General features: G+C 37.2%; 1 protein-coding gene across 6 annotated transcripts in view; it reads left to right on the top strand.

Moving 5' to 3' along the window:
• Positions 1–15,137, top strand: part of LOC149282213 (tumor protein 63-like) — a 54,399-nt gene that overhangs the window by 21,401 nt on the left and 17,861 nt on the right. For 3 of the 6 annotated variants that reach the window (XM_089498537.1, XM_089498536.1, XM_089498540.1), the window contains exons 1-2: positions 99–140; positions 7,628–7,882. In XM_089498537.1, coding sequence (XP_089354663.1) covers positions 99–140; positions 7,628–7,882 — 297 coding nt within the window. Of the gene's footprint in view, positions 1–98; positions 141–7,627; positions 7,883–15,137 lie in introns of those variants that run through there. The other 3 variants (XM_089498538.1, XM_089498539.1, XM_089498541.1) reach the window with 1 other exon arrangement.

The following is a 15,137-nucleotide window of genomic DNA, read 5'->3' as shown; positions in this document are numbered from 1 at the left end:
AGCAGGAGTATTATCAGTTTGGGGTCAAAAGGGGGGGCACACTGAGAATCCTGGAGCCAGAAAATAGGACAGCATCTCTGATTAACCTCACAGCTAAGATGTTGTATCTGGAGAACAATGCACAAGCTCAATATAGTGAGGTAAGAGACTGGGAATAATGCAAGAAATCTCTGCTTAATGTGAAATACTAATAATAATATTATAATGATATAAGGAGGTATTTTACAGATATTTTATTCATTTGTACATGAAAATAATTCCTAGTGCTCAAAATATTGTTTTGCAACTCTTCTAACTTGAATAAATAAAAGATCTTTTTATAAGAATAGCCAAAAATATGCTACAAAAACATTAATTGTATAAGTGCACATGTTGATGAGACAATATTCCGAAATGTGTTTAAGCAGCTTGCATACGATACTGTATTAATATAAATGAAGCTTTGTCTCAATTTGCAGATTTTTTCCGGTACATATATGGATGCATTTATACATAGTCTCCTCCTCGGTGGGATTTTGTAGTGGGCATCTACATGTATACCAGTATTTTTTTTTTTTTTTATTTGTGTGTTCTCTAAGGTCCTAAATAAGATATGATGATGTTAGCCGTGTCCTTGAGGACCTCATATTAGGTGACATTCCAATAGAATGACAGCACAAGGACATCCAGCTGCATGTGGTTACAATGGCCACATCGCTAGATGTAAGCATTTGCAGCTTGAACCAGCTGCAGGAGGATGCAGATAAGGCATTTAAAAGCCCACAGTGCCGTTACTGTGATATACTTAAGTAGGTATTGTTACGAAAGAATAGAGCCCCGTCACCTGAGGAGTTTATTTTCTCTAGCTTTGTCACACGAGTGTTTGGTTTGGGAAGGTGTGAAGTTCGGTTACAAGCTCATCAAAAAGGTTCCTTTCTATGTGTAGTAGTTTATTGATCTGGAAACCTTCCAAAGATTCATGTACAATGTGTTTACCGCTGACTTTACTGGTTCCTTAAGCAAATGGTTATAGGAATGTTATTTGTTCACTACTTCTTAAGCACGAGTCGGCCTCTGTGAAGAAGCGTGGTTTGTTGTTAATGGAGTATTGAGCAGTAGATGCAGTATTTTTGTGTTTTGCCTATGCACACTTGGCTAATGTGTATACTTTACTTCTCTCTCTCTCTCTCCATTAACCCTTCAAAGGTCTAGTTGACTGTAAAGTTTAACGTTCTCCTATCATCTGAGATTTTTGGAATTACAAAAGTGGTATTTCTCCAAAACATAAACCCACTCCCAAAAAAGTGTCACAATGAGCTTTTGCAGAACAGACTGACTCCATTTAGAGTAGCACAGACCGGTGCTGATGTTATGTTAAGATTTCCATCTGAATCAATACAAAGGGCAATTCTGTGGCAAAGTACTGAATGTGTAGTACCAAGCAGACACATGACATTGCTTTATATATATATATATAGTTTTGCACCTTCATTTGTTAAAAAAAACCCTGTCCCAGAGAGATCGCTGTATACTGTGGGCTTCCTTTCTGGAATTGGGTGATTCTGTTACATATGGTTTGTGTATGAACTTTGTAAAATAGAATACCACTTGTAACAAATAAAACTATCCCTTATAGCAATAGTTTTGCTATCCTATGCCATTAGCTATGGAAAATGTTCCTTATCTGCCATCAAATTCCATTTCTATGATGTTTTTTTATTTGCCCGCTGGTTTTAACAGATGTACCCCATGTGTTATGTGTACTATGTCTTGATGAACACCTATTTTATGTTAGTTTCATCCTTCAGTTTAGAGGGTTTTTTTGCCCTACGTAAGTAAAACTGTAGAAAACCACTCAATAAGAAAACACCAGTTTTGTGTTTTAGAGAGGCTCTTTTTAGTGCTGAAGCCCGATCAGGTCCTGTTGTGTAACGTCGTAGGTCGAAAGCTATCGCTGTGCAGTGTACTGTATACAGGATGAGCCATTTCATAGTATCACAATAAACAAACATCAGCAGACATTCAGAGAGGACCCATGTTTATTGTAAGCAAATATCAAGGGATTATTCCTAGTTGTGTATTATCTAATTATGGGGAAGATTCCATTTTCTTTAAATGATAAGTATGTTTCCTTGTTTATGCTGTAGGAACCCCCCAACTTGCCTGCTTTTTAAATACGTACTCATTAAATAACAATATTCCATGATTTTACATATGAAGACTTCATCATTGCTATACAAGTTTACAGTTCTTATTATCTCACATGGGCTGGGGGCATAGAAAAGCCTCCATGAGCCACACCCGGCTCCCAAGACTTCCGTTGGGCTACTCAAGCCTAACTCATCATTACCAATCCATTATCACTCATACATGAAGAAGTTGCAATGTCTTTACGCTTTGCAGGATTATTGACTTTGCACCTTCACAAAGCATATAGGCCATTTTAGAAAACATAATTGGCACCGGCAAGCATTGCTAGAAAATGTTGCGGTACAAAGAAACCAGACACATTTTCTATGAACATACCTGCCATCTATTCTACCTACTTTGCACACTATTCGGTTTTACCTAGTTAGTTCAAATGTTTAAGTAAAATAAATCCATATTCATATAAATAATGGCATTTCAGCCCGGAGCCCAGGTCGCAGAGATGTGTCTATCCATTTCCCAATTCCATGTTTTGTTCCAAGGGTGCAAAGTCTTAAAAAAAAAAAAGGTGTTCAGATAGGTGGATACAATAAGACGCATTAGACTAATTCTTTGTGAATGAGTGTGGTTAATGGATCAGTTTTTTAAAGATCAGAGGAAGCCAGGGATAAGAGTGGGATTAAAGTAGTAATAGTGTCCAGAGGGGTGGGAGGAACGGAATTTGAGTTTGTATAGTCAGAATTCCCCCACCTCCTCCTCTTGGCTCAGAACGTATGATAAACTAGCAATCAGGATGGAAATCTAAACATACCCCTATGCATTCTAGCCCTGCCATCATGTGGGTGCCGCTATTATTGTTCCAGTGTTCAAAAGGAACTTCCAACATCCCGGCTCTCCAGTCAGTGACCCCAGATTAATTGGTGTGGGGGCACATTACAAAAAGAGTATCAAACCTTTTAGAAAATAATGTAATGCACATGCTGCATTTGTATCACTGTTTTTAATAATGTGTGGCTTTTGTGGTTTGAGAGAAGGTGGATCTATCATACTGTGTGGCTTTGGGGTTTTCTAGAACTATTAATATGGAGAATTATATAGAAAGAAAGAATGTGACAGAAGATTGGAAACCCTTCGGTGCATCCTAATCAGTCCTTGGATGTTTAAATATCATCACTGTATCAACCTATACTACCTCTTCTTACAGGCTGTTTGTTCCACCTAAATTAAAACTTTCTTACCTTAACTAAAGACGACGCCTATAAAAAATAAACAGTGCTTCTAATGGCAATAATAAATAGTGGAATTCGATATGGGATCATTTGTTATATAGTCATTCCATAGACCCTCATTTTTTTCACCAAAGCATCTAGTGTTAAAGTTCAAGGAATTTGAGTAATGCCATGGCATTTATTTTTACACTGCACGTCACATATGTATGTTCCGGTTAAAAAAATCCCCTTAAATCTCAGCCTTCACCCGCAATTTTAGCCCACTTACCCCTCTCCACATATTCACATTGTTGCCTTTTGTGTACTGCTCCCATTTGGGAAACATATCAACCACTTCCCAGCAACACATAAAGTACCATTTTTGAAACCAAGCCAAGTTGTAACCTTCTTTCATTTGGAATAATGGTCCATGCCTTCTAGAGAAACATAGAATTTGATGATAGTGAAGCTCCATTTTGTCCATCTAATGTATCTGCTGTATAAGTAATTGTTTTACATCTGTAACAGAGATACTAACATGGATTAATATGTGTGTGTGGTCTGCATTACAATAAGTGGAATACTGCAAAATTAGCAGATCCGGCATAGGTCAGTCATATCCCTAAAGATAAGTATTTTACCTATAAAATCCTAGAACAATTTCACATCACATTGTGGTTCAGTACAAAATATGACTAATGCAAACAACAAGTGTTTCTGTGTTTGTAATACACTGGTTTGCTGATTAAATTTGGATGGATGCCATCACATCCTGTCGTTTGTCTCGTCTTCATCAAGTTATCATTTGGCCGATCATATATCCAAGTTAGGCTTTAAAGTTAGCTGGAGCAAATCCTGGTTTGGTGGGGGGGGGTTATAGATGTGGGTGGATGTCTCTGGGTGAGTTGAAATGTTTCGTTCAAAGAGTTTCCTTTTTATTATTTGGGCAGTTATGGGAATTGCTTGTGAAGAACATTGCAGGTGGGAAATGCTTGGAAACCTTTCATCTCCATTCTCCTATACCGTGTTTGCACTATCCAATGCTTCAGTGCAATGTTGTAACAGTTGTAGACATTTGTAATCTATATCATCATCTTCAGAAGGCTACTTAGTTATTCTTGTGTTGTCTTTGGAAGAATCCAGCCTCATTACTTTATATTGTGAGGGAATCCATATGACATCAAAGGTCTATTCCTAAGTAATACTATTTAGACATAACCATACAATCTATGGTTTGGTTGGTAAAGGAGTTGGTTTGCAATTGAATGTCACCAAATAGTAGGATATCTGTCCCTAGATAGTCTAGTTCAGAGTATGTGCTCTTGAGGTCTCCAGTGTCTTCTTGGTTGATCCAGAAGATGGCCAGTGTATTTTCTATTGCTCTCTAGTCATTTAAGCTGTGGTATTCCTAAAACTTTCAGTTGTGCCCTGTGGGGACATTTTCTTAGCTGGAATGTGTAAAAGAGAGTCTGGCCCTTGCCCTTTAAATTCTAGCCTTCGAGGCGCTGAACGGGACAAGAGACATTCACAGCACAAAACATGTGAAGCCAGCTCTAATAGTCAAGTTCTTTAATACAGAACAGCCATTTTCTCTGCTGTAGATAAAATTCTTATTTGAAATTACATAGTTATATGGTAATTTGTACCTAACTCATGAGGCCTAAAGGCATGCATTGGCTTTTTTTAAAAAATTCCAGGGTACCATCTCTCCTGGAAACTGGCTATATTGGACTTTAAACGGGGTAACTACAAGTGGTACAGCTTTAAATTTGGTTACATTTGGTTACATTTTGGCATTTATATTTTCCTATGGGTAGCTTTCATGGAAACAACCTGGCAGCATCTAATTTATTTACATTTCCACCCCATTCCTTTATATTAGCATGAACAGCTTTACATTATGTTTTGGATTTTTTTTGTGTTTGTTCCTTTGGCTTTTTTTCTTTCTTTCTTGAGAAATATGTTGGTAATATTGAGAAATAAGTAATGTTGCAAAATAAATAAGTAAGCAATTAATTTGCTAATATAAACTGGTTTAATTAGTGCAGGATGTGCATTCCTGCTGTAAGCTTCTGTGGTAGGCCTGCTCTCCCTAGCAGGTAAAGGGTTACTTTGGACCAGACGTTTGTTTATTCGGTCATAAGATCTTTGCTCTTGAATTTGCTCAAGTTTTCACCTGGTTCAGACTTTGGGATTTGCACTTCCTGCCCCAAGTATTTCTGTCTGTCCTGTTGACATTTCTTTTGTTCTCTTGGCAATGTGAGAGCGTCTGATGCTGGCCTTGTTGCTGGGCATTAGAGTTGTCTGGTGTAGGTGTTTCAGTAACCTGTGACTAACATGGTGTAACTTAAAACCCAAGAATTCCTTTCTAGGAATCTTCCGAGAAGGACCGCTTGAGTTCAGCTTTGCTTTGATGCTATAAAACAAGCTATGGTCTTATGGTGCTTATTTCCACGCCTTATCCTTCATTCACCATGAACTGTTTCTTCTGTAGCTTCTTATATAAACACTTATTTCCAACTACTTGTATTATTTTTGTATATGTTGTTGTAGGGTTGTACCTAGTGCTCAAGGGCCCATCCTGTACCATAAAATCAAACCCTTTAAGTAGGAGTTTTCGTAAAAACAACCTTAGATTAATCTGTAGAGCAATACAGTGCAGTTTAATGTTTCCTGGCCTAGATTAAGTCAAGTGCATACCAGTAAGAGTCTTGTTATACCCTCGAGACATATGTATAAACTAACATCTTATGCTTATGGGCATTGTCTCTCAGTTCAGCATATTAGACCTGATGAAGAAAAACGCCAACTAAAACTAGAAGGAATGGTCATCATGGAGATTTGTTGAATGGTTATTGTGGTAACATAAATTATCCAAATCCCCACGAGCCCCAGGGAGAGCGAGTGTTTATGGTGTAGTATGTTTCCAGTGGCACGTTCATGCATGGCCAGTCATATGCTTTTTTTCTGTATATGATTAGTGGAAAACATTAAATGTAAGGTTAAAGGTTAAGGGGATCTGTTGGAGACATCCAAAGAACATGACTTTGTCTATTCATGTGATCCAAATCGCAGGTTCTTCAGGGGCAAAGAAAAAAATAATCTTATGACCTAAGAAAGATTTTTCATTCTTACGTGATGTATTCTGTTCCCCAACAGAAAATTTTGGAAACCTTGAATCATCTCTCATTAACTTGTAACTGATTCAGCCTTGCCCTTGAGTAGTTCCTTTTAACGTAATATCAGGCAATACTGGAATATACACTATAGAGCAATGCAATGGGCATGTTTTCTAAAAGGAAAAGAAAACTTTGGATTATCTTTGAGTTGGAGGCACATAGTGACAAAATTCCTCATCTAAAATGTGATTCCCACATATTCTTGCACCATCCTTGGTACCAGTTTTGGCAGTTTGAAGCTGCAAATTCCTGGCAGGAAAGTATACTCAGTGCTTTCACATTGGGAGGTCTCGTTTGATCCCTTGGAAGTTTCTCGTAAGACAGCACCGGAGCTTTCTAGAGGTGATTATAACACACATTCAAATTGGTAAATAGGTGTGTTTTCTCAAACGTTAGACCACTTTTTGGGTAGGACTGTCCTTTATTCAGGATATTTACACCTTTTGTGTGCTTCATAGTGGAAACTATGATCTCAAAACGTATTTCTTGAAAATAAAATGCATTTTATGTAACGTTTAACTATAACTAGTGAGTTATACAACTTCGAAGGAAGGTGCTGTTCTGTTTGAAGGCACCAGTCACCCTTTAAAGACTTGCAAAGTGGTTGGACAGCATTTGTTTTTCATCTTTAAATCAAACCTATCTGTAATTAGATACTAATCTCTCCCTTGGAGTATGTTCATGTTGCTAGGAGTGTCTATATGCACAGTTTTAATTGTCTGATCTTCAGTTCTGCTGCTTAGTTGAAAGTTTTCCATTAAACATGGGTTGTTTGTATTTTAATGTCCATGTTCTCAAACAGAGGGGCTTGCTTCTGAGACCATTAGCACATTTAACTGCAAAGGGGTGAGCACTGTATTGTAACGTCCGCTTACCAATTATTGAACTTTTTTGACACCTTTTGGTGGATGAGTATTGTAAGACATTGAGTCATATAAAAGTGTACAGAACTGAATTGTATAACAAACTTCTTAAGACCTCTCTGAGATGAGCATGAAAAAAAAAATTGGTATTAAACTAGTTTCATCATTGAAGGGTTCAGCTCTAAATTTGACTCTATGTAGTGTTTTTTAATACTGATGTCTTACATGTATGTTCTTGTTTGTTTTTTAGCCACAGTACACAAACCTGGGTCTGCTCAACAGCATGGAACAGCAGATCCAGAATGGCTCTTCATCCACCAGCCCTTACACCAATGAACATGCTCAGAATAGTGTCACTGCACCATCTCCATATGCTCAGCCAAGCTCTACCTTTGATGCCTTGTCTCCGTCTCCAGCCATCCCATCAAACACTGATTACCCTGGACCTCACAGCTTCGATGTCTCCTTTCAGCAGTCCAGCACAGCAAAGTCAGCCACTTGGACGGTAAGATAAGACAAAAGCAAAGCTGCTGTATTAAAAAAAAAATAGCCGTCAAATCCATCACATCTCTCTAGAAATAACGATCAAGGAATGCATCACTAGCAGCTATTACATTACATAGAATGCCAACAGATTCCATAGTGTTATTACAATAGAGAGAGACTGAACTTTAAGGCCATCATAAAATAACATGATGCCTGGGTTCAGACCCTGACATTGTAGAAGTAATGAAAGCCAGAGCCCACCAGTCTTCAAATAACTTTTTGGTCACAAGCAGGGACCTCGGTTTGCTGCAGGGGACTAGACTTGGGTTGCTAGCTGGGTACACGAGCAGGGTCAATAACTATATAAGCTTAAGAGCAAAATTATTATGCAAGCTGTTTTTCTTAAACATATTGTCTGTTGTCTTAACAAAAAAACAAATTTCGTGCCTTGATCTTTGTATGATGTTGGCACAGTAAGATTTTATGTTAAAGCTATGGGCTACTATCAATACTATTACCCCCTTCTGAACCTTTTTGTAAACATTTTAATGTTTTCAGCTTTCCCCTTGTTAGTCTTGTATGTTTCTATATCAGCAATTTTGCAAAGTTGCAAGGACTCTTCCCATTGTATAATGTCCGGCAAAAAAAAAATGTCTGCCAAAGGCACTTTCAAGTTTCAAAACTGAGTTTCAGTATTTCTTTTTTTTTTGTAAAATACCATAGCTTATTGCATATCATCATGTACTCTTAGCCTTGAAATGAAATCTGCAGAAGTAGCCACTTTCGGATTACAAACCAAAATGTGCCTACATAGGGGAAAAAATTATATTCTTTGAAACGTTAAATACATAATTAGCAAATAGAGTTAAGATCCTCTGAAGACTAGGCAGTATGTCATTACCTCAGACTACTAGGTGAAATTAGGATGTAAACAGTGATTATTATTTATGTCACCCGACGTATTGTGAGATAGTGACACAGTGTGGATTCCCATGTACCGCAATCGCACCCTCTCCTCCCATCTGGAAGACAAAGATGAGACATCTCTGAATTGCTACACCTTGGATTGTTCTACATTCACCAGACAAAGTAATCCACCCAGAGTAGAGAGGTTAAACTTTCTATTTATCTTAAAACATGTCCTATAATCATATGTAAGTTGAAGAACCTGTTCAGCATGACAGAAGCATAAATTAAATAATAACAGTAGATCATGCCGTGACCACTAAACTAGCCCAGTTGAGATTTGATCCATGTGAACTCCAGTTGCAAGTGGGGAGTGTAAAGCTGCTGTTAGTACATTCACTGCACTGGTCCTGTGTTTGTAAGAAACTAAGAAAGAATTAAAACTCATCTGCACAGAATAATTTAATGAAAATGTTTCTCCATCGGAATAAATACATACCATTATAAGTACACAGTAACACGTAGGAGCATATACACATCTTTCTAATCTCTGTGACGGTATACTAATAAGAAAACTTACAACTGGATGTTACTATTGGTTGTATGCCCAAGAATAAGAGGTATCATCTGTACTATCCTGTATCCAAGACGGAGTGGCATTGTATATAACAAATTCTACTTATGACCATGTTACACTGGTAGCGCTTTGGGTAGGTAACATAGAAACATAAGATTTTTAAGGTGATGGGGCAAAATAAACCTGCTGTAGCCACAAATGTTTTTTACCAGTGTGCGCAGCCCATATTGTCTTGTGAGCATGAATAGATTTGTAATGGGTTTAATGATTAGGTCGTATCCACTAAACCTTTTTTTAAAAATTAATTTTTATCATAACATTATCCTAAAAATATCCAGTTTGACTCTCAGTGACCAGTGCAGCAGGGCAAATAGATGATTTGTGCTTTTTAAACGAAACCTAAGAATGGTCACTAGCTTGTGACTGCTGCATTGAGTGGACTAATGACACAAGTAGACATCAAAAATACTTTTTATCTTTGTGATTCGTTCATGAAAAACTGTGAAATTAATAGTTGGAAAATGTAGTGCCTTTTTACCTTTCTTAACTTATTTTCATGTTTTTTAACAATTAAATATGTCCATATAAATAAGGTATTATCCATATCCCAATTAAACTCTAGATGTCACCAAGTTTCATATTTTATTAAACATATATATGTCATGAACATTTTTGATTTAAGGGAAGGTGGTTCCCTTTGGCAACGATAAGCGCCTCTCAAGTTGATCCGGTATAAACTGGTTCTACGGGTGTCCTTTTGGTAAGCATTTAATAATACAGTGTTCCTTTTAGAAAAATAATCTATTTTGCAAATTCAGCATAGTTTATTCACCTCATTGTCACTTTATATAAATTCTAAACCAAAACAGCTCATAAGTAACTAAACACTTAGGAGCGTAAGAAAATGCAGTTTGGAATTAATAGTTTTGTACTCGCTTACTTTAGAAAGAAACACTGTTGGGCTTAAAAATATGCATAAAACTATTGATCGGTTCCCATCCAGCAGAACATCTGTTCCTGGATCTTTGGATGTATAAAGTCCTTGATTTTTTTTAGCTATAAGGTATTGCTCAATAGTCTTCCAATAAGATAGAATAGTCCTCAAAAATAAGTAATTTGTGATAGATTTTTTTTCTTCTGATTGATCCTTGAAGTTTTCTTTGATGAATAAGAAGAAATAATTCTAAGTTTCCTACCCACAAGGTCTTATATTATGAAGTAAACTGGATGTTAATTAAATGTAATTTATGTGTGTTTGATAGAAACCCCACCCTATTTCATGAGAGCAAATGCTGGATTAAAAATGTTTTCAGCGCATAAAATAAAAAAAAATCCCAGAAATCACCGTGTGAAGAGGTGTAATAAGCACATTCCAAGGCCTGTAGCAAAATTACCAGAAGATTCAGGTTTACAAGCCGCAAGTCTCGAGTACAGACTGCAGACATAACACATAAAATTTTTTGTTAAAAGCGATTGGATTAGTAAACTTGACAGAAGTGGAGTATCAAATTGCTGGCATCTCTAGCTCTGGAATTAGCATTTGTCTTGTGTTTTACCTGCTTTTAATTTACTCTCTTTATGAGGGAAAGGATGTACTGATCATGGCTGGTTTCTTTCATGTCAGCTTTTTGGTGATCACATACAGGTGGTCAAAACATTACCTCTGTCCTTTTAACTTTGCCATAAAACAGGAGCACCTGTTTTGTTTTTTCTCTCACTTGAGTGTCTGGGGCCAACTAATAATTAAAAGATTTGCCACCTACCGAGAAGATGTTCCCAAAGATTTTCCTCCAAGCAAGAGGCTTCCACCTTTGTATCTTTCAATGTATTTGTGCTTTAGACAGATGTTCATAAGATACACAGATGTACATAAACCATTTACGAGTTTTGAGAGGATATTCCTATACTATTTTAATTTTTTTGGTATGCAATAACATACTATAGGTTGCTAGAATTATAAAAACTTTGACCAAAGGCAGAAAGATGTCCATTACATGAACTGAAGATTTCATTTTAAATGGGCTCCCCTTTAAATAGCACATTGTGTTCAAGTTGGAAACATTGCATAGTGTCAAAGCCTGGTTGATCGTATCATATGGTTTCTGAATTAAAAACAAGTTTTCACCTTCTGTAATTTTCCCCTCACCATTTTTTCCGGTATGTATAAAAAAAAAATCCATTATACAATAACCACTCCTCACTTCAACATGCTGGCAAAAGAGAAGAAATGATTTGTTTGAGAGATGAATGTTTTTAGACAAGACATAGCTTGCAGGAGAACATCTGCGGCCAGCCCATTCTGTATGAGATGGGGCCAAGACTTGTTTGCATCCTGATACCTGTCATAACATGTCTGAGGTTGAAAAATCTACAGAGTAAAGAACTACATACAGCGCATATTGATTTATGTCTTGAAATGAATGTGGAATCCATTAATCAACACATTTGGCAACTTTGTTCGGTTATGTTTGTTTTCTGGGATTTTTCCTTTGAAATGAAAGTGGTGAGAGAGGTTCATTTTCTAAGCTCTGCCGTAGAAACAAAAAACTGTATATATGTGTTGTGGATATGGCGCAATTCTGGTTCCAAAGGAAAATGACATTATTTTCAGTGGCCCAATCTCAGAAATCTCATGAATGGTTATAGTAGATACCGATTATGAAAAACCTCAAGGTTCCCAACCTTATCTATGCACAATACAGTATGTTGGTCACCCCATATAAATGAGATATTAGTATAAGGTATGACCATAAAAAAAGCATACAATAAAAGGTTGGATATATTCAGTTGACGTAGTTGACATTGATCAGATACGAGCCATGCGTTTTTTTAACTACAAACCAATCTTGTGTTTTATTAAGATGTGCATTGTACATGTGGTTGCTTATAATTGCATTTTGTGTTGTACATGGCACATAAAGCTATTATTCTGTAAGGCACATAATAATCTAATGTGAGCATTTATGAAGTGTGTTGATCTTGGAGAAATCACTAGTAGAGTAGGCAGGGATGGCAAACATTGTAGGTCGGAGTGATGTATCATCATCACTACTGTTATATTGTTTCCATTGTTTTCTAATGTGTTTGTTGGTATGTCATGCAATATATTTAGTCTTAATAAGTTGCATTGTCTCGCCAACCTTTCTCGCCTTAGGCAAGCGAGCATTTAAAGCGTGCCCACCTACTTGGTCCATAGCTGTCTAGACAGAGTCAAAGCAGCGTAACAAGGGAGGAGTATAAGGCGCACAGTGTAAGTGAGGGAAGTGTTCAAATGCTAATAATACTAAAAGGCTAGAAGGATTAAATGCAGAAATGTAACTTCTCATGTGCCTTCAACTTGAATGTGAATTGAAAGCCATGCAAAGGTTTGACTCTTTAGTAAGAGTTATCAACCTTTCTGTGGCTGTCTGACACTAGAACGTACCCTCTTTTCTAAGCCAGCGTCCACAGGTGTAGATGCTGTTTAATATTAGATGTGAACTCTAGACACATCCCTTTTATTTCATATTTACCCCATTGTGTTGACTCTTACCAGTAAAGCCACCTTGGCCTATTTTAAACACACAGACATATAAGTTCTTGGCTTCCTCCTTCATCTGTGAGCTGCATATGAAACCTTGGCTTGATACTACAGTGCTACTTGTTATACTTTATCTAAATACAGCTGAAACCAAACTCGAACAAAGAGCTGTGAACATCACATCCATTATACCGTTATCGCTTAACTTAGTGTTTGCATATCTTATTCCTTATAATGTGTACAATTGAAAAGGGCTTTTTTCACAACTGGAAAAATTACATTAATTTACATTCTCAAACACACTGAATCATGAATACATGTGATCATGGAGTGTTGGCACATGCCCTTTTAAGAGTCTTCTATAACATATCATTTATAATAATAATAATAATAAATAAAGCTCTACTTGGAAAATGTTTTGGCCTACTTCTGACAAGGAGGTAGTAAGGCTTCTCTTTAATTCTGTTATGGTGGGATCTTCACTGTATGAATAGTAGTTTTGGGGGGCTGCAACTCTTATAATGTCCAGTTAAAGAGAAAATATAGCTCCACGGCACCTGGAAAGCTTTCTGTTAGCTACTCTTTCTCTAGAACTAGAATAAATATGTGACGCAGTGTACTGTGTCTGAACCATAGTCATAAACAGATGGTGTAGTAAAGCAGCAGAAAACATTGACACCTACAAATCTTTACCCAGCCATCACCAAACCTTGTTCTACGTAATTTATACTCAACATGCTGCATGTGCATACAAACACAGCACGCATTATGACCCCGTCTAAAGTACCCATGGGCAATGTTCACATCTTTGTCGCAAACAAAAAAGTTGGAATGTGCTGAACTATAAGGTACCAAAATCTGCATTTGTAATTTGTTAAGCAATGTGAAGGCAAAAAAAGTGTTTGTTTTGTATGCATTTTAAATGTATGCGTGTAAAATGAAGAGTAGCATTTTGTGTGTACTGCAGATGAGAGAGATTTTGGAAGACATGACGATGCTTGTAAAATATGCACAAGGCAAGACCAGAGGCGCCACGAAGCTTGATTACTGCGTAAAGCGCAGTTGAGACTTGTCTTTCTTCGGTGGCCTGCAGCATTATGTAGAAATGGGGACGCTACAACTCGTTCCAAAGCCTTGCCTGATCAGACCTGCCCAGTCTTATGTTGGGAAAAAAAATGTTTGAAGTAAACAGGGAAATTGCTCACTTTAATGATCTGTTTTACTGGCAGTGATAATACACTGACTTTAGGATTGATTTTAACCTGTGATAAATTATATAACGTGATGTACACCTGGAAACAAAGCAAGTCATTTCCACAGCATTATTCCATGGGGATTTCTCACATAGGCGTGTGTATCTACCAGGAAGGTAGATGTTACACTTTAACAGGTATTAATTTAATGTAAAACGGCTAATATTAAGGTATTTGAAGAACTAAAGTGCTGGAGTAGGAACAGACATCCTCTGCTACCTTCACTTCCTTCAGTGTTTCACTTCTCAGGAAAATGTCTCCCCGTCTCACCTTTTTTTTTTTTGCGCTGGAGTAAACCCAAAAAACTAAGGATCGCTGTTTTACTTGTCATACAGATCAGTCATATAACCTTATTTTATTTGATGGTTTGTGAGTGATGTCTTGCTTTAAAGAGGTTGGAAATAATAGCCTCAGTCACTATGGGAGTGCATGCAGGGTTTTTTTCCCAAGGTGATATGATGAAGATGAGTATTTTGACACGTCCTTTCCCACGACTATGTTCTTTAAGAAACCTGTAATTAAACACAACCTGTACTCCGATACAGCGTGCAGCCTAGTCAGTGAACGCTAGGTGAATATTTTACAGGGATGTTTTAATCTAGACATCACTGACTCATTTCAACGTTCAGACACCAGACTAAACAACTGCTCCCCATAGTCATCCATCAGTAACAATGCTCACCGAGCTTTGCAGCATAATAGAGGACAAAGACGACCAGGGTGTTGAGGTCCTAAATTTAAGGGGAATGCATGCAATGTCATGGATTACTATTGTTCTGGCCCAAGAATTGGTTGGATAGCCCTGTGTAGAGCATATTGAAATCCATGAGAGTTCTTGTCATCTTGCTGATTTAACTATGTAGTATGTAGGGCCTGCTCATGCAAACTTTTTTGCAGGTGAATAAACTTCAAAGTCACAAGGACATATTTGAACTTCTAGAAAATGAACTGTGTGTTTACTTTCTACTTTAGACATCACTTCATTTGCTTTGTGATATGTGCTGTTTTGAATAAAGTA

This window comes from Sceloporus occidentalis, unplaced genomic scaffold (genome assembly GCF_023333645.1).
Source record: "Sceloporus occidentalis isolate IW3139 unplaced genomic scaffold, rSceOcc1.0.p SCAF_121, whole genome shotgun sequence".
NCBI classification, from domain to species: domain Eukaryota; kingdom Metazoa; phylum Chordata; class Lepidosauria; order Squamata; family Phrynosomatidae; genus Sceloporus; species Sceloporus occidentalis.
This window is presented reverse-complemented; position numbering and strand designations above follow the sequence as displayed.